The following is a 20992-nucleotide window of genomic DNA, read 5'->3' as shown; positions in this document are numbered from 1 at the left end:
GTGACTCATCCAAAACGCATCTATTCAACCTTCGTTGCACCAAATCTGATGCGGTTTGAGCAAACGTCGCGTCTATCATCCATCCTTAACTTGTCATCATCATTTATACCAAAACCCAAGTGAAACCGTGAGTGTGACATTCTGAACCGTCCGTTTACCAGTATGTGAGTGCATGAACATCAAACCAGCTCCAACGCGCGCCAGAATTCTCAACATGAAAGATCAGTGTCTGGCATTCTGTTTAAACCTTCCCCCCCAGATCCGTAATCCACCATCACCTTGTAATTACAGTCCACTGCAAAAAGCGCAAGCAATACCTTTTATAGACATAATTTTAGATTGTAGGTTTCATCTACTCTATCTAAATGAAAAATGGTGAAGGAACTTCCTTATTTTTATATAAACATCTGACTATTAGGTAAACATTTGAATAAACATTTTGTACAGAAAAAATATTTTGCCTAGAATTTACTCCCCAAGCGTAGCGTATATTTGAAAGCTCAATTTTGCTGGATTTTATTTCAAAGAATTTTTATCCCTTTGATCACTCTGTGTTGACAAGTTTTGTAAATAAAATATTACGCCATTGAAAGCGTTTAATCATAAAGCAAATGTTTTATTGGCATAATTGGAACGATAGTAAAATGTTCAAAAACTTTTTGTTCATTATCTTTATAAAATGTTTTACTATAATATTGTGTTAATTCTAGCGTTTCGTCTCATTTTTTGTTATTGAAATGTCAATCAGATGAAAAATACAATGTTATTATTTAATACATATTATATCACGGCAAATATAAAACGCAAAATTTTACAATTTTTCCAAAATTACGAAACAATTATTAGCTAAAATTTCGTAAGCTTTTTAAAATTTTAAAAGCTAAGTTTCGCATACTTATATTTTTTCCTGGATAATGTATGGGTTTTGTACGGTGTCGAGTGATGTACCGTAAGATAAAGGGAGCAGAAGATAAAAAAAAATCGGTGTGTGTACTTATGTACGCGCGTTAGAAGTTATACTTCTTTGGCGTAACAAAACAAAAACAAAACTTGTGATAAACTAGATTCTTTGACTAGCTCTTAATTATCTTGTTAAATTACATACTCAAGAACAAGGACCGCTTATTGGAACTACGTTGGTTTATTTCTATACACTTTAACTTATATTACTAAATTATATAATGGTTTCTCTTTCTTTTTTCAATCTGACGTTTAATCGTTTGTTTACGTAAGGAATTGCAAATGGCCGGCAATAATAAATTCGCTGCCTAGGCAACGGAACAATTCTAAACTAAGTATAATATTATACTGTATAATTGTCACGATTACAGTATCATACCGTGGCGTAAATGTAGTGCGTTCGGCCGAATCCAATCGAGCGCGTTTTTTTTGTGTGAAAAAATAAATTATATGTTATACGTCACACGCCAAAAATACACTCTGATCTGATTTCCCAAACGCACCAAAATAAGTATAGCTTCAAAAATAATTATTATTATCGCTATGAAACAGGTTTTGGTAGGGAATGCTTTATATTTGTTGGACGGAGCATATTTTGACAAATCAGTTAATCATCCAGAGACGTCTGATAAAGAAACGGCTCTCGACAATATGTCTGAGACGCACTCTGCAGTTTTTTGGACGTATTATTCGGCGTAGACCGGATAACCTAGAGATACTGGTGGTTTTGGGCATATTTCTTAGAAAATGAATAGACAGTTCAAGATTATTTGCCAAAGATACTCCATAATCTTTATATTAAACCTTCATACTGCACGTAGGCCCTTAAGCCAATGGAGCAACATATACAATTTTATTGAAATATCCACTAAAGATAAAGTATGCACATTTGCGGTAATGGATACTTTATAAAAAATAGTTTCCCACTTATAGAAAACAAGCTATATCACCCGGCGCTGCCCGGGAGTAGAGTGCAAAGGATTGAATTTAAAAAAGTAAAAAATATAATATTAGAGATTTTTATTTTTTTGTACATTTATTGCATTTAAATATCATAAAAGTAGTATATATTCAATTTATTATTGTAAAACTGTCCCCGGGGTGCAACGGGTTATATCTGAAATTCAACCACGCACCCCGGCTCGTTGACCTCCGTCTACTGTTCAAATTTTGTCGAAATCTGACTGCCCATGCATACATAGAGAAAAACCGATGGATGGTACAAACAAACATACAAACATCCAAACATATTCTTCAAATAATTATAGTACAGATTAGAAATGGGGGTGACGATTATTAATTTATATCTATATAATTTTCGTTCATCGACATAGAAGAAAACTCTTATTGTAGACGCAACCCAATAGATTATCTATTACAAAATAACTTTGTATTACTATTAACAGGTAGTAATATTATGATATTATTATTATATTTGTTTAAAAATTTAATAGGGTGCAGTATTAATTTAAATTTAAATTAAGAATTTTATTTCCAATAAAAATAGCAATTACACTAAAATACACGCACGCTGGTAAACACAACATTTCTAAAAATGGAAAGCAAACCAGAAAGTTAAATTTCTGTCACGCATGTTCACTACATGTATAGAGACAGTTATTTTTTTTATAAAAAAACTTATTTCGATAAGTTTTCCAAACCACGAAGCGAAATAATAAATTTCTATGAACGGCGGTCAATATCATTCTAAAATTGAATCGAATAAAATCTATCCTGTCCAATTCGTAAAGTCGTAAATCGATCACACGAAAGCAATCAATTATCAACTGAAGTTGAAAGGTATACGGAATGACAAAGTATTCAATATCCTCTGGCGTTCCTTTGTTGGCTTGTCGCTGTTTGAACTGGTGATTACCGCTGAGCCCCAAACTTAATTAGTCGGCGGAGTTGGAAGCTAGTCCGTAGATTGATTGACAAATAACAGGTATACTGGCATTTGATAAAGGTTACCTAAACAGGGGTTGCATCAATCAAAATGCGATACAACCCTTAAGGCTGCGGTTAGCGTACAGACGCTCATGCGACTCGCGTTGAAGTCTAGACTAATTATCCGCTCCAAATGTTTTGCCTGTCCAACGTAGGAGCGTCTTTTACCAGCGGCTTGAGCCAGTGGCACTTCACCTTTTCAATATAAATATTTATTTAATATATTTAATGAAATTGAGAACCTGAACAGACTTATTTGGATTATAACCAGAAGGTATTGTATGATCTTTTTGTAGAATACCCACTTTGTTTGTAAACTTATATCGCTTAACAAATGCACGTTACAAACATTTGGAAGTCTACGCACGTATTCACCTGCACACATTCTTATCAATTAAATGTAGTCTGGGCAGCCCGTATCATACAAATGTATGACATTTAACCAAAACAACATTCGTCGAGACCACACGGCGTTACTTTTAGTGAAACAACATCTATAGACACGTCCACACTCGCATGGTTCTTTGTGGGTTTGCATACGTTTTCTATTCGTGGCGAAATACAAAAAAGTGCACATTTGTTTAAAATATTATCTATGAATTATTGTTTTTATACAAATGTTTGCAAAGAATTGATATGCAACTTTAAAACTGTTTATATAATGTTTTTTTTTATTTATCTTGATTTGAGACTTGGCATAACTCGGCACTTGATGGCGGTTCCACAACGTTTTTAGTATTTGTGAATTTGTTATCAAGTAAGAATTATTGCACCATCCATTCTGCCCTGAGAGAAGCTGAAGATCGAGAAGGATGAAAAGTCTTGGTCGCTCAAAGGATGACGAAATTCAAATTTCCTCAGCCATGAGTGCACGATCAAGAAGAAGAATTATTGAGATCATGTCGGCATATTGAAAGATCTCGACTACACACGCCTACGTAAACAAGTGTAATTTTATAAAGTGTTCATTTTATTATACACGCAAAGTTAAATATTAAAAATATGATGTAAATAAACATAAATAATTTACATAGCCCGACAGTCACTAGATCAAAAGTGATATACAAAATAAGGTTAAAGTATATAATTTCCCACACAGAAGCCGGATTTTTTTTATTGTGTATGTAAAAATCCCGTATTTCACAAAAACAGTGAATTTTCAGCATACCAAACCAAACCAAACCATAAAAATGCCGAACTACTAAAAAACAATAAGAATTGAAAATTTTGAAATGTTTAGTAACGCACAAGCGCATTTTTTGAAACGTGAATTATAATATTGTATGAAATCTGGTATAAGTTAATTAAATATTATTTTATTCAGAATTAAATAATATAATAAAATAATAAAAGGTTTCATAGAACTGACCACATATGGTTTTGAAAAGAAATATGACGCGCCGTGCAATAAAATAAGAAATTTATCGACGTGCCGCGTATTATTATTAGTCTGTATTATTATTATTTTATCCGTAACACAATAATTTTGTCGCGAACAATATAAAAAAATAATAATATTTCATTGTTTGTTCCGCATAATTAAAAAAATACACTGGATGAGGTAATATGATAATAATAATGTCTTCAATAACTTAATTATAGTAGGTAAGTATTTGTATTTACTTAAAAATAAACTTTTTCCGAGACCATTCAAAATCACAGTATTTTGGACGTACCTACTATACCTATAGACATTTTTTATATCGTACATAGTGCGCGGACCAAATACGCCAAATAGTTCGGCTGGCAAAGAAACTTGGTTACCTACGAGGAACGGTTATCAGCCATTCGCCGAATTTATTGGAACCTTGCTCTGTTAAATGTTTTACCTTGTTATCAGCTCGCATCCAATCATAAACATTTAAGTTATTAGCAGTTACTTATTTTTCGTTCTATTTCGCTCAGAATAGGTCAAATTTATTCAGAGATGCGAACGAACGACATATATTTTTAATTTACCACCAATTTCATCCGATATTTGAAAACATGTCTCACAATAACTTTGTATTTTGTTGTTTTTCAAGAATATATTGCATTTTTATAATATTAAAAAGTTTTAACACTATTGTCTACACTTGCAAGTTGAAAGTTGTGGTCTGTGATACCAAACATTAGTTATAATATTTTTTCTTATGTTTGTTGACGTTCCTATTATGTATGTATGTATGTACCTACCTATGTGAAAAAGTGACGTCGAGACAGCCGTGTTTTCAGTTAGTATACACAATGACTTCAAACTAGAACTACGTATTTTCAGTACCTACCCAGTTAATAATATTAAATAGTATGTCTTTATCAAATCATTCTCGGATGTTATGTCATCTCGAAAGGAGTTCGTTTTTCACGTATGATATCTTAATGAGCAGAACAAACATTCACGATTTGAACTGTGAAAGAAAAAGTGTAACATAAATACGTACCTACTTATGTACTTCCATAGTTACCTAGTATTTGAAGATTATTTGAATATCGAGCGTATTTTTTGCACTTCGTTCTTCCGTATTTTTTGATATAACTATACGAATGAAACCACAGTATATGTGCATACCTACTGTTATAACATTCCTTTGTATTTTTAATAATAATTCATTATACATATTGGAAACAATATGCACCACATACAATAAAATATGTTTTATTCAATTAATAATACACCTACACAAAGCGGTTGGACCGGAGATGATGGCGATGGGGCGAGGGAAATGGCGCGACCTTGTGCTTTCCTTGCACTACGATGATTGAGCCTGATAGTGTTAAAGTAAGAAATATTTATCACAGTTCAAAAACATAAAAAAATATATTTATTGGGAATTCTGTGCTCCGTGGCCATAACTCAAAAACTCCTGGATGATGTAATGATTGATGAAAATCTTATAGAACACAACTTATAGAACAGCAGCTTATTGGTACCAATTTACTAAAGTTTCGTCTTCTTTTTGTGCTCCGAACATGTGGTCCCCAACCAACCTTCTTCCAAAAAACAACTTTATGTTTTTCATGCTTTGAAATCGTCTTCATAACATAAATAGATTTTTTGTACTAGTCAGTTTCCAGATATGAATTTCAAAAAACGATATTACGATTATTATTTCAATATAAATCAAATCAAGGTTAATGTGTATTTTAAATCTAAAACTAACTTAAATAAATTTCATCAGTCTACCTATATCAGTGGCGGGTTTAGAGACTTGAAAGGCCGATTCACTGACTGATGTTGAGGTCCCCCCACAATAAAGAATACTACCAACGTACCTAATAAAAATAACAATATATCTATTTCCCTATCCAATTATTATTGAAGATAACAGTGATGACACATAATATTAGTGGTTTATTTTTTGTATGTACAAGTACATGTGAGTAGGAGGAATTCTGCATCTCTGCATTCAACATCTTCAGGCAATATGTAGGTAATCTTGACTCAATAGGTAGGTAATAAGCTTTTTACCTACTTTGTTGTATTAATTTTATTAAGTATATTAGATATAATTAACTGCATTTGTTGATAATGTTTATTTACCTTTCGTGAGTGTGCATAGTACCTGAAGATGCCGTAAGTCAAAAACCGGGTCGCACAAAACGACTCAAACGGAATACATAGTACAAAACTTAAATGGATTAGATTATTTATACCTGTACATATTTAAAAAAAAAACTTAAAGTATAGGTACATGCTAGTGTAATTTATAATACTATGGGTTTAGTAGGTATTTTCCTTCAAATAAAAATGATTAGCAAACTAAGACGCGCGTAAAACACAAAATGTTTTGTGATCCGAATTAAATATAGCAGCGGCTTCCCAACGCTACCGATTGCAGACGTTTTTGGAAGTCGGGCAAACGAAGGGCGAGGGGAACAGTCAATTTTGTTTGACACACCGCTTATAAGCCGCTGGAAACGCTGCAAATTCGATGAGCGGCCAGACTGTCTACCGCTCACTCTCCGCGCTTTCAGGGTGGTCCCCATACATTTTTCGGCTCCGCTCGACCTGGCCGCTTGTAGGCTAACCAAGGGCTTAGTGCAGTGCTGCGCTACCTTTCCATTATTGCATTGCCAGAATAAAATCTAATATTGTTTTCGTTCGACCTACTAAGTTTAGTTTTTTATATGATTATTTGATTAATAAACACAGAACTGTTTTTTATTGTTTTATGTCTATTTTTATATTACATGTCATGATAGTATGGCTTTATTATTTTGATAGTTTTTTGTCTATTGCTGATAAACACAGTTTGTAAGGAACGATTATTCAATTGAGAGATTATTTGTGAACTGTTTCATTGAAAGGTTTGATATCGACTATGCCTTATAATCTACATATTATAATATATAGTATATATTGTATGTTTTAACGTCAGTTTTTGTTTGTTTTAGTCGCGAGTACCAACTTCATTATAGATTGAGACCGCTAGTTCCATTTTATGTCAATATATGTTACTATACTACATTAAACAAACAACGCAAATTTTAGATGTGAAAAAGTGAAAAAGTCAGTGGAATCGTTTATTTTAATCGGGTCATGAAAGAAAACAATTATTGATACTCTCATAATAGTTTCACTGATGCTCACAGTGCGGTAATAGCATATTATGTTATTTATACATAATAACGAAACATCAAAACAGACCGGTAAAGGTGGTTATTTAACAAATCTGTATTGAAAAAAAAACGCCTCGCATCAGTATTATCTAACAAAGAATTACAATTATTTATAATATGTAATAGAAAATCACAAAAATTGTAAATCAAAATACATACATACATCTTAAAACAAAATGCAATAAAAGACTGAAACCATTTTACTAATACCACTATAATATTACATTCTTGCCTAGGAATGTAATATTATCTTTTCAATGAGTACAAAATCAACCACACTATAAACTGCCAGAAATCATCATCAAATATTATAATATAGAAAAACATGTAAATCATTCTAGGTATACTAGTATAGTCTTTTAATTCTTTTTTTGAGACCTTAAAACAGTACCTACGAAAAATTAACATTTTGGTTATAGTTTTAATAACACACTAGCCAACGTCTCGCGAGACACCAGCTGTTGCGGAGGACTGTATAGTAAGTGTACCGTGTCGTGTTATAAGCAGAAAATCATCTGGTTTATTCAGTCACTGTATATTAATGTCGATTGACTTATTTAGGTAAACCTTGTGTACGTATTAATCATTTTGTTTGATTTGACAGGTATTTGGCAACGGTGAGAGTAATATAACAATTAATTATAATATTAATTACTAACAGGTAAACTATATTCCTCAAATGAGCTGTATATTGGTTGCTAGATATTTAGCTTGTCACACCATTATACTTACTTAAATATTATTGTCTAATTTATATGAGTACACTTGTAGATTCGACAATTTAACGAGGTCGTCGTCAGCAATTATTGTAAAACATAAATATCAATAAGTTGCATTACTCTACGCAATGATTCAGTACCAATTTTATATATGACGCTTAGTTTGATTGGTCCAAAACATACGATGCGTTACTAGTGTTAAAAATTATAAGTAAATCATATATACCTACATAATTATGAAAACACTTCTGAAAAAAATATATTATAACCAACAGAAAAAATCATTTGAAAAAAGTAAGACACCCCGCAGGAATCGAACCTGCATCTATCGGGTATCGCTCCCACGTACTAATTTTTACTAATTGGTTTTAATACTCACTGAAGCGCTTTCCAAATTAAACTACTATTGGCGATCAGCTTTTGTATTTAAAATCAAAGTAGGTATTACTGTAATTACTAACCGACGTCACGGATTACCCCAAGATTTTTTGTTGTAACTTACATGAACTTACTAATAATTCTTAATTAACTATTTTTTTATTCAACGTACCTATTATTCATTGAACGAGAAAACAGTTTTTACCCAGAATAGGTCATGGCTGCGACCACGTATCAAATGTTCCAAAAGATTTGGACTGGAAACCATTGGAGAACGCAGAGGAAAATGCTTTAAGAATAGAAGTAACCTGCGACCTATAGATATTGAAAAGCGAGTATGTCACTGAAGAAAGATGATCGGACAATACTTATTTCAAAAATTATCGAAAGGAAAATAGTTATATAGGTAGGTACATTCAAATACAGGAGTCGAATAAAATAAGTTTTAATTCGAATGTTATCAAATTGAAAATCATTAATACAATCAGATGACTCTCATTCTAAAAGTAAATGTCAAAGTGACAGCACTGACAGAGCATGTCGAGCGCACTGTGAAATACCGGTTCAGTGTTGCAACCTTTTCAAAGTGGGATTATAGTACAGAGCCTCCAAAATTATAGTATTTGGGAAAAAAATATAGTACGCGTTATCATCTGTTGAAAATGTATAGGTTTTTTGTTTCTCAGAAGAAAAAAAAAACGGAGAATTTGAGAAACTCTAAGACCCCTTTTTATGTAGGTACCTCTTCCGTCCAAAAATTCTTACCGATAAATTCAACAAATTTCATTTTAAACCAAAGTCAAGGGATTTTTTTACGTTATTCGAGCATTTTTTTCCAAGTTCTTCGAATATTCTTATATTGCGAAATTATAGTACTTTGCACCAATCTATCGAACGAAAATATCGAAATTTTAGTACTATTTATAGGTTTTTTCAGATATTCAAAATTATAGTATTTTGGGCGTACTATACCTGTTTTATATCGTACACAGTACGCGGACCAAAATTATAGTACAAATACTATAATTATAGTACGGTTGGAAACACTGTATCGGTTCAACCTAAAGCAGTGTTGCCATATTTTTGTCACCGAATTATAGTACGCAGACATAATAATTATGTTATTTCGGCAAAAAATATTGGACGCGTTGAATGACCGACGTATACTTTTCTGCATTTTCAAAAAAAAATACACGTATGTGATTAACGAGAGCTTTTTTTTAGATAAATTCTTACAGGCAACATCAAGTGATTCCGTTTCAACTCAAGATAGTACAAATACTATAATGATTATAGTACGGTTGGCAACACTGACCTGAAGCCGTTGATATAATTGTTGACATGAATCGGGTTGGAAAATATTAATCATTCTATTCGGCCGACGACTCGATGTAAAGATTCAAAATAACAATAATTCACAATCAAGACAGATGGTAAAAATCAGTTGTTAACCCAATGCTTGCACAAAATTGTGTTTTTGCTAATTGCTTTTCAAATGCAAATTAACACGTTAATTAAAAAAAATAATTAAAAGAGCCCGTAAACATTGGGTTAAGTCTGCTAGGATTTGTCTTTTATTTGTTTAAAAAAATATTATGGCCACTGAGAATAACCATTATGTGACGCATTGTTTACCGTTTAAAAAAATCGGCTAGGTACGTGTTGAAACACGCGCGTTAACATCATTTTACTCCCTACTTCAATTATAGTTTGTCAATTTATGGCTACGGCCGTATGTTGTAGCTTAACCACTGGGGAATGCCAAAAGAAATGGCGTATTTCAAAAAAACACTACCTTATTCTTAGCTCAATAATTATTATAAAGCAATCATTATTCGTAGGATGTTTATCACACTTGAATGGTCAAAGACATAGCTTATAATGAGTACCTTTAGAATTATCTTCAAATGTGTTAATCTTGCCCATTTTTTGAATAATAAAATGCCTAATTCTTGTCAAATTTGGGATTACAGAGATTATTAATATATTTTTTTATCGTAAATATTTCACTATAATAATGTCAATATAAATTATACTGATAATTTTATAAATGCGTTTAAAAATTAATAAATGTAAAAAATCTTAACACCACTGCACAGTTATGTACTGAAATATGACTATATTGTAAAACATTAGAGCGAGAGGTTTAAAAGAATACTATTTTATGTAATAAAAATACTTTATGCAGTCATCAAATGTTTAAAATAAATATAAAATTTAATAAGAAAGCTTTAAAATTATATAAATATATTATCTACAACGTTAAAGGTATGTCCAGGATCATGCTTTGAAAATATAACAAAAGCTTCATTTTAACCTACGCTGAGCACGTCTCCCCTTAACATTAATTAATTAATTTGATAATGATTGTTTTAATCAATCCAAGAGTGGTAAGATCATCAATACTAATTTTTATACAAGAAGATTTCCAATATATTTCAAAGAAATGTCTACTACCTATCAATGATTTGAATAGTCAAAGTATAGAACGGAAATTATAATGCCTGTAAATATTTATTGTGTGAATATAATAATATTGTGTATTCAGTTAGCTTTGTTTACGAACGTATAGAAAATTTACACAACACAGCGGTGAATCTATCGCTATCTATGTTAACGATATTGTAATAAACAGCTTAATAAATGAAATCTATTTGAAGAGCTCGATTTTTAATTATAGGTATTTAGATCGGCACCTATTTTATAATTTAAATGAAACCTTTCACCTGATAGTGTGTCCACATGTTCTTGAACTTGGCGACTTCCTTTCCATGGCGCCACGACGCCACCGGAAGCAGGAAGTGAGGAACAAGAATACTCAGGAAGATGACATAGTAAATTATTTCGTCGAATTTCTTTTCCTCTGATGCAATGAAGTGCGATAGACGGTCTCTACATACTGTTGAATACAATATTATGGAGATATTAGTTGAAATAATTATCTACCCATAAGTTTATGTATTATGTCAGTGATATTTAAACATATTCACAATAAAGCGTAATCCAAAGATTAGCTGCAAGTAAAAAAAAACACGCACATTTAGGAACAGAAGGGGATTTTGACATGTATATGTTTAACCGCTCGCCACGATATTATATAAGTGTAATGCAGAATTGTTACTGTTACTAGTTTATCACAATTTTTCAATTATAATTTTACACGACCTAAGACTGCAGTAATTGTATAAAAATTCTGTTTAATATAAATGTATAATATATAATATATTATATAATATAATAAAAAGAATTTCAAGTTATACACATTTATATTTTTTATAAATATCGATGTTTTTTAAAATAAATATAAAAAGTATTAAAACGATGAATTAGTCAAAAATCTACACGGTAAAAATTTTAAACTTAACGGCCCACATGCTCAGCGTACGTCAAAATGGAGCTTTTATGCTAATTTCAAAACATGATCCTGGACATTCCTTAAACGGTGTAGATAATCCATTTACATAATTCTGAAGCCTTATTATCCTTTATATTTATTTTAATTATTTGATGACTGCATAAAGTATTTTTATTACATAAAATAGTATTCTTTTAAACCTCTCGCTCTAATGTTTTAGAATATATATTCATATTTCAGTACCTCCACGTGAAGTGGTGTTAAGATTTCTTATATTAATTATTTTTTAAAAGCATTTATACAACCATTAGTAAAATTTATTTCGACATTATTATAGTGAAATATTTACAATAAAAAATTATATTGATAATTTCTGTGATCCCAAATTTGACAAGAATTAGGCATTTTATTATTTAAAAAATGGGCAAGATTTACACATTTAAAGATAATTTTAAGGATATTGATTATAAGCTAAGTCTTTAAACATTTGAATGTGATAAACATTCTACGAATAATGTTTGCTTTATAATAATTATTGACCTAAGAATAAGGTAGTATTTTTTGAAATACGCCATTTCTATACGCATTTCCCAGTGGCTAAGCTACAACATACGGCCGTAGCTATAAATTGACAAACGACAAATGAAGTAGGAAGTAAGATAATGGTAGCGCGCGTGTTTGAACATGTACCTAACCGATTTTTTTTTTAAAGATTAGAGATTTCAGATTCGAGTCTTACTATTATACGTTGAATCACCACTTCATATATTTTAAATACATTCTGATTGGAATCGGAGAGAAAATGAATCAAACAGATTTTCACTCAAACACCGGGCAGCAATCACGTGAGGCTGATTTTCTTTTCAAAATAAGAAAAATCGTTTAGATTGAATTAAAAAAATATGTCAATGAAGAAGAAAACGCTTTATCTGCGTTTGGTAAAGCCTGTGTGGATTATACAATAAGTGGGTAGCTATTGCATCCCTCTAAGGTTTTATTCCTGTAAGAGAAAAGAGTTTGATGGTGTAATTTTTCAGTTACTGCAAGAGACAGAAGTCCAAAGATATTGAATCTTCATCCAGATATACGTTTTATAAAAGATGCAAGATTCAGTTTGATGTAAATGCCATTATATAAAGACGTCGCCTTAACCAATTTATTATTTGGCATACTGGTACAGTTTTGTGATATCTTTTAGTGAGAGGAAGCTTTTCAAGGATGAACTAATTAATTGAAACAATATACACTTGACCATATAAAATTAACAAAGTTACTCACCTGTGATAACTAACAAAGATTCCATGGTCCATATGAAGTACGCCCAAAAGGTTGCGGGGGAAATCCACTTGTACGTAGTACGTAACGAAGTTACTGCGGCTAAAATTAAAATTAAAATATTGTTAGCACTATAAAATTATATAAGAACATAGGTATATGTGTATAATACCCCGTTTAGGCGTCCATAGATTTACTGCACACAGTAAGAAAATGTATCGGAAACATGTATTATCCTGCAGTTGGCAAGATTACGTGCATGAATCAAACAAGCTTGGAAGGTTCCGAATTTCAACGCGCAAGTAAGATTATTTTCGATCTGCGTCTGCGCAGTAGAGCGATAGTGGCGAACCTGCCGGTAAAAAAATCTCATTTTGAGCTTAACCGATTTTCAATGCGACCTGTCAGATAGTACTATAAATGACAACATCGCGCCTCGCTTACTCTTGAAGAATGAGATTGGAGAGACAGTCAGCACTTCTACGTGTAAACAGATATTGTCATGATATTTTAAATAAGCACTATTGCCGACAGTAATTCCATGCACGTATACAGGCGCTTTAACACAGGTTAACTTTACGGGGATTGCTTTCATTTGTTCAAAATCGCGTGGGCGGACGTGCTCAGCGTAGGTCAAAATAGAGCTTTTATTGCATTTTCAAACCATGATCCTGGAAATTTCTTAAACGTTGTAGATAATCTATTTATATAATTTTGAAGCCTTGTTATCTTCTATATTTATTTTAAACATTTGATGACTGCAAAAAGTATTTTTATTACATAAAATAGTGTTCTTTTAAAGCTCTCGCCCTAATGTTTAAGAATATAGTCATATTTCAGTGCATGAATGTGCAGCGGTGTTAAGATTTTTTACATTTATTAAATTTTAAACGCATCTATAAAACCATTAGTATAATTTATGACGAGATTATTTTTGTAAAATATTTAAGATAAAAAATTATATTGATAATCTCTGTGATCCCAAATTTGACAAGAATTAGGCATTTTATTATTCAAAAAATGGGCAAAATTTACAAATTTGAAGATAATTCTAAAGATATTAATTATAAGCTATGTCTTTGACAATTCAAATGTGATAATCATTATATGAATAATGTTTGCTTTATAATAATTATTGACATAAGAATAAGGTAGTATTTTTTTGAAATACACCTTTTCTATTGGCATTTCCCAGTGGCTAAGCTACAACATACGGCCGTAGCCATAAATTGACAAACGATAAATGAAGTAGGGAGTAAGATCATGGTAACGCGCGTGTTTGAACATGTACCGTTTAAAAAAAATCGGTGAGGTACATGTTCAAACACGGGCGTTGACATAGCGTAAATAGACTATCTACAACGTTTAAGGAATGTTCAGGATCATGCTTTGAAAATAGCATAACCGCTCCATTTTGACGTACGCTGAGCATGTCCCCACTTCAATATAATCCAAAAATAAAAAGAGTCATGTAACATTTCAAAAATAAATTTATTTTAGAAACATATTTAAAATTTCAAAGAAAATTATACTTAAACAAATTTTAAAAACTATGCGGATCAATTATTTTATTGATTAAATAATAAATATGGAATAGGTTATAATATCAATATTTACAAGATAAAAATAACTTTTTATGTACCACGTTTTTAAATTTTATGTTGAATCATATAAACTTGACGATTCTATGTATTAATAAAAACTTTTTATTGTACTTGATAGAAATACTGAATAAATGTTATATAATACAGACATGTCATTTTGACATTTCATATTGATTTCCATAGTAACGCACGTATATATTAATAATTTAGTTGCTAGGACCCACTTTAGACACCAATAATAGTGAGTAGTAAATATTACTTTTAACGATTTTTCCGAAACATACAAAACACTGAAAATGAATTCAATTAGATGGCCAAAAGTATTAAAAGAATGCATTGTCGTCGTGTTCTGATATATTCTAAATGTTCCAAATGTCTAGCTAGTCGGAAAGTTAGTTAAAAATCTTGGACAAACAAGAAAAAAGTTGTACTGCACAAGAAAAAATCTGTACCAGACAAACAAGAATACTAGCTAATAAAAACGTGGTAAAATGCCTGATGTACCTACCGTTATTAAAAGTGTTCCGGTAATATTATAATATAATAAGTTAATTATAAGTTTTCATATTTTTTAAATAATATGAGCTTAAAAACTAAATACGTAATTTTTGGCGTAAAATATTTTTAATCAAAATCAATTTATCTAATTTTAAATAAATTGTGAAAATAAAAGCATCCAACGTATTTATAATGTATTGAAAAGATAAATTGAATAATATGTATCAGTTAGTTTTAATCATGCTAGGATAATAGGTACACTTTTTCTTGAACACAGCTATTAAAACGGGTGAATTGCACTAATTACTAATTTTCCTTCTAAACGTAGCAAATAGGCCTTAAAAGATTGGAGTTTTTTTCTAACAAGATTGATACAGGGAATGATTGGTACATTGGCACATTATATTGCGTAAAAAAGTCATGAAAAATAAACATGTGAAATCTCGTGACGTGGTATTCGACCTAGCGACTAGCACTCTAGAGACAGACGAGTCTGGCAATCATTCTAAATTAAAATTTAATTTAAAAATAGTCCATAACTTTAAAAAAAATACTTAGGAAAGTTATCAAATTGTGAGAATTAATCAAATTTATAATATTATTGGGTTGGCACAATTTGAGGTTTCCTTTAATCATGATTTTTAAATAAAAATGATTTTTTTTGTTTATCCTAATATTAATCGTCGATTTGTTTTGTCATGGCGTCGGATGAAAATATTCTTAAATCTCATAAATATGACTAAAAAACTTTACGTATGTACTTAAAAAAGAAAACATTTCAATGAATAAACTATTATTATTAGTAATATAACAATAAACATAACATTAAATGGATTTTTATGACAAATTGTATTTTGTTCGGCTCGCGTCATTTGCAAAATCCGCGCATCGCCTAGCGACGATCTTTTTAGACCATGCCTCAACTGAGCCTTAACGAAAACTTCTAACGAAAAATCTTTAATCGTAAAATGCTACCGTTTTATGTACCTATAACTAGCGATAGTCTGTGACTTCGTGTACCTACTTGAAATACGGAAAAAGTAGAAATAGATTATTTGGGACGTGTCCTATTACCAAACCGTTTCATTTATATGGATGTCCAGCCGGTATATTTGCACACGAATGCTAGTATCACACTCAACTGAGCTATCGCGATCGATAACGGTTGGATTTGGATGCATGCCGTTATACTAAAACCTCACTTCACTAGTGATGCATTATTGTTGCAAGTGTGTTATTTTCGGAAGTTTAATATTGTAATGTCCCTTTCGCCATAAAACTCAATTAATTAATCAATATGTGGGAAAATCTATTTCGATTTCTTGCTTAACATTCAACAGACCGTTAAATGTCAAAATTTTCCATGTGAGAACGCGGTTTTAGGTTAGGTTAGATATTTAGATATATATGCAGCGCATTCATCGTCCATCATTTTATCCAACATAAATCATGCTTAACCGTCAGCCTATCGCTTCGTGGGTCCCAGGTTAGAATCTTGGGTCTGGCAAGTACACATTGTTTTTCAATCTGTGTATGAGTCCGAGTATGCACCTAATAGGTTGAGCAGGTGGCTGACATCCATTTCTCGTAAAAACAAAATCTGTTAATACAAACCTCCGTGGAGGCCCATTAGATCTTATTAGGATCGGACATGGTTGGGAAAAAAATCATGCTTCATCATCAACAAATAAATCAATTTCAAAACCGTGTATAATTATCATATAAAATGTGCTTTGTCAAATGTGTAAATTAATGCCGAAATAAATCCGACCATAGACTAAGTACCCGTTATCAAATACCTACCCTTCGATTCAAGACTGTGCCCAGTTTTTTGTCATTATACCCCGTTTACACGTGCATGGATTTACTGTTGACAGTAAGTATTATCGCGGATATAATAAGAAAATGTGTGGGTAAACATGTATTATCCTGCAGTTGCAAGCTTGTATGAATGAATCAGAAAAGTTTGGAAGGTTTTGAATTTTCATGCGACAGTAGGGACTTTTTTGACTTACGCCTGCGCAGTAGAACGATAGTGGCGAACCTACCCGCAAAAAAAACGAACTATGATTGAGGTTAACCGATTTTCACTACCTATCAAATAGTACCATAAAATGACAACATCGCGTTTCGCTTACTCTTGAAGAATGAGATTAGAGCATTTTTACGTGTAAACAGTTATTGTCACGATAGTTTAAAATACTCACTATTGCTACCAGTAAATCCATGCACGTATATAGGCGCTATTATCCACAAAGTACTTTAAGCCTTTGTATCACTATATGTACAAAGAAAATGTTAACTATTCATGGTTGGCCGGTCATTTGAATGATTTAATATTATAATAATAATCTATCTTAGTTCTAAATATCTCTAAAGCAATTATTGTATTCACCACGATTCTCTGCATTTTGTTACTATTTTCTCCTATCATTATCGCTCCCCACGGTGTGATGAAAATCTCAGGGACACTTCAAAATAAGTACACCATAAGGGGGGGACCGACGCCGTACGCTTTTATGCAAATGCCTCGCTGGCTGGCTACGTCAAAATCTGGGTTAAAGTACTTCCACACAAGCCGAGCGCTTTATTGTTTAGTGGATTGGAAGCAAGAAGTAACTAGGTACTTGAGATTATCAATTTGGAATATTATTCCGAAATATTTCTCGTTGATAATAACTTGGCGGAAATATTTCATTTTATCGACGTTTTATATTGAAAGATAAAATAAATCAATTAGTGAAATCTGTGTTTGAAAGTAAATTAAAAATAGTTGTGATGTCATCTTAAATACTATAAAGTTGTGATTATATTATACTGCACGTCGCGTACTATCACGTGACGTACAGTAAGTACGGGAAAAAGTGTTTAATGTGTTTTTCTTGGTGTTTAAAATGTTATCAGACTGATGCTCCCATCCCGTAGCACAATTTGAACCTTTAAACCAGGAGTAGTCAACTAGGTCCCTACCGCCCGGTTTTTAAAACATTTTCATTATGTTATCAAAATGTTCAAAAATTGAGCCAGATATCAAGTATTTGGTTTCGCAGCATAAGCCTCAGGGATCTCCTAAATAATTTAATTAATTAAATGTAATTTCATCAGACTTCATGTTTCTATGTATGTATTCAAAGAATGTATAAATAAAAAGATAGATTTAACTACAGTGAGTTTTATAACGATTTATTCTGTCAAATTTAGCGAAAGTCTGACAAAAAGTATTTGGTAAGTAATTATTATTATATGCTTTAACTTGCTGTAACATTGCTTTATAAATTTTATAAAGTAAAGCTACTTCCTTACTTTATAAATCACCATTACTGTGGAATCGGTGGGCGGTTAGAAAATTTTACTACTAACAGAGATACAAAAGTGGGCGGTAGGTATAAAAAGGTTAACTACCCCTGCTTTAAACGAATATTGTCAGTTCTTGTTCAAAATCTGCCAAAATCACAAGAACAACAATGAGGTCACCTCAAGTTGTACCGTACTGCATCGACGCCTACATGAGTCAATGGACGTTTTTTATCATTTTCTATATGCCTACACATTTTCGACTCATATCTAAATCGCGTCTTTTGTTGTTTTTAGCGGTTGGCACTATGCATTTTAGGTCTGCAGGTTGGGTTATGTTCAAAATATTATTGAATTTACAGTGACTCGTTACTAGGTTACTCCATCATTGAATTTACAGAGATCGTGTTCGTTCAAAATATTCTGCAAAATGGGGAAACCATAGACTAAATTTGTTGCAGTGACAACGTGACAGTACGCAACGTGAATCTCATTATAATAACAACTTAATAATATGGTATAATATTGTATAAATAATTTAATATCAAACTGATTCCACTTTTATTAAACAACTGAACCGTTTTCGTCCGCTTCAGGGGTACATTTTTAACTAAAAAAATATACTATAAAACACGACGATAAAATTTACGATTTATTAAAATCAATAATACAATGCATTTCGACTATGGATTGACAGTTAACACAATAAAAGAAATAATTATATTATTATATTAAATATTTATTATTTATGCAAGTGATACAAAAGTTGCGAATAGCGCAATGTGGCATGGATAGGTGCACGTTAGTCATAACGAAAAAATAAGATAAAACAACGGGTAACAAGGCAAACAAAGGTACGTGATGTGACAGATGTCGCCAAGTAGTTGAAATGTTAATGGGCTGTACACATTTGAAGATTGAACGCTGGACAGATGCTATGATATTAAATGACCACAGGGATGGGGAGGCCTTCATTCAGTCAGTAGATCGATCGTGGCGATGACGATGATATTACATATTATTATGTTTTTTCAATCAGTGTAAAATATGTAAATATTTTTTGGAGAATAAGACACATATAATATTTATTAAAATATAGAAGTATTAAATAACTTATACTAAAAAGGATAGTTATTCAGCAAATTACCATGTTCGATTCTAAGCGGAGCATACCGGCCTCCAAAGGGTGGAAATTCTATTCACAGATTTTTTCGAGGAAAAATTAGTTTTTCTTACGATTTCACAGATTAGGTCTTCGCACTGAATCAAATATACATGAAATTTCATCTGTTCTACGCACTACTGTGCGCCTGTATTGACATTTACGTGTCGGTACGATACTTGTGGCGATATTTTAACGGTTTTAGTTCCAGAAACGACCACGGTGAAGTGTATGTCTCGATATAGAAGCCGCGGCCAACGTGGGTGCAGAAAAAGTACACCCGTGGGTCTATTCTGTATTTATCGACAGCTAAAGTGATAAAGTGATAAATATTATCAAACAAAGGGTAGGTTTGTATCATAGAAGTAGCAATTATTGTAACAATTACAATACGTTGGATGTAATTGTTGCAATAAGCGCTACATTTTAACAGCGCCTCTCTTGCTGCTGTTAAAATATAGCACTTATTGCAAAAATTACAATACGTGGGTTGTAATTGTTACAATAAGTGCTAATACTTTTATACAAACCTACCCTAAGTTTGATAATAACTATCACTTTAGCGGTCGATAAGTATAGAATAGACCCACTGATGGTAATTGTGCCGCAGATGGCCGCATGACTTTTTATAACTTTCTTTTTAGATCAAACCCAACCTAACCTAATCTAACCTAACCTACCCCAACCTAATCTAACCTAACCTAATCTTGTGTGTGGTAATGATGCATCGAAATGTATGAAGATATTATCAAACTCTAAATTAACAATTATTGGATCGAAAAGCATCTCCGCCGACAGAAAACGGTATTTATAATTGTCAACATGGGATAAACTGTTTCTGCAAAAAAAAATGATTAATGGTCATGCGGTCATCTGCGGCATTATAATATATCTAATTAATTATGATAATTTTCGGTCGCTAATGGTCAAAATAAATTACCTTTTGGAACTCTCATGATGGGCATAATTCCCATGATCTGGAACAGAGTCAGTAGACTCTTAGTAGTATGGTAAAAGCTGTCATGCTCTTCCAAGAGATCACCGTCATTTTCCCTGACCTTTGGACGGACGTGTGGTTGGTCAACAATTTCACCACCTAAATAAATATAAAAAAGTATACATTAATAAATACAATCGAATAAGAAATGGAAAAAAAATAAAAAAAAATTGTACATTCTCTTAAATGTGAGTGTTTGAACAA

The 20992-nt window shown here is 31.9% G+C and overlaps 1 protein-coding gene across 1 annotated transcript in view; it reads right to left on the bottom strand.

The window, feature by feature from the left end:
* Nucleotides 1-20765, bottom strand: part of Gr21a (Gustatory receptor 21a) — a 46133-nt gene extending 25368 nt beyond the window's left edge. Inside the window, exons 1-3 of the mRNA XM_085942382.1 lie at nt 20732-20765; nt 13237-13335; nt 11330-11502 (exon numbers count right to left, since the gene is read on the bottom strand). Coding sequence (XP_085798508.1) covers nt 11330-11502; nt 13237-13335; nt 20732-20765 — 306 coding nt within the window. The remainder of the gene's footprint in view (nt 1-11329; nt 11503-13236; nt 13336-20731) is intronic.
* Nucleotides 20766-20992: the final 227 nt, after the last annotated feature.

This window comes from Rhyacophila brunnea, unplaced genomic scaffold, assembly GCF_057557595.1.
Source record: "Rhyacophila brunnea isolate RB1 unplaced genomic scaffold, BYU_Rbru_1.0 scaffold_14, whole genome shotgun sequence".
In the NCBI taxonomy this organism is placed as follows: Eukaryota; Metazoa; Arthropoda; class Insecta; order Trichoptera; family Rhyacophilidae; genus Rhyacophila; species Rhyacophila brunnea.
Note: the sequence above shows the minus strand (reverse complement) of the source record. Positions and strands in the feature narration are given on the sequence as shown.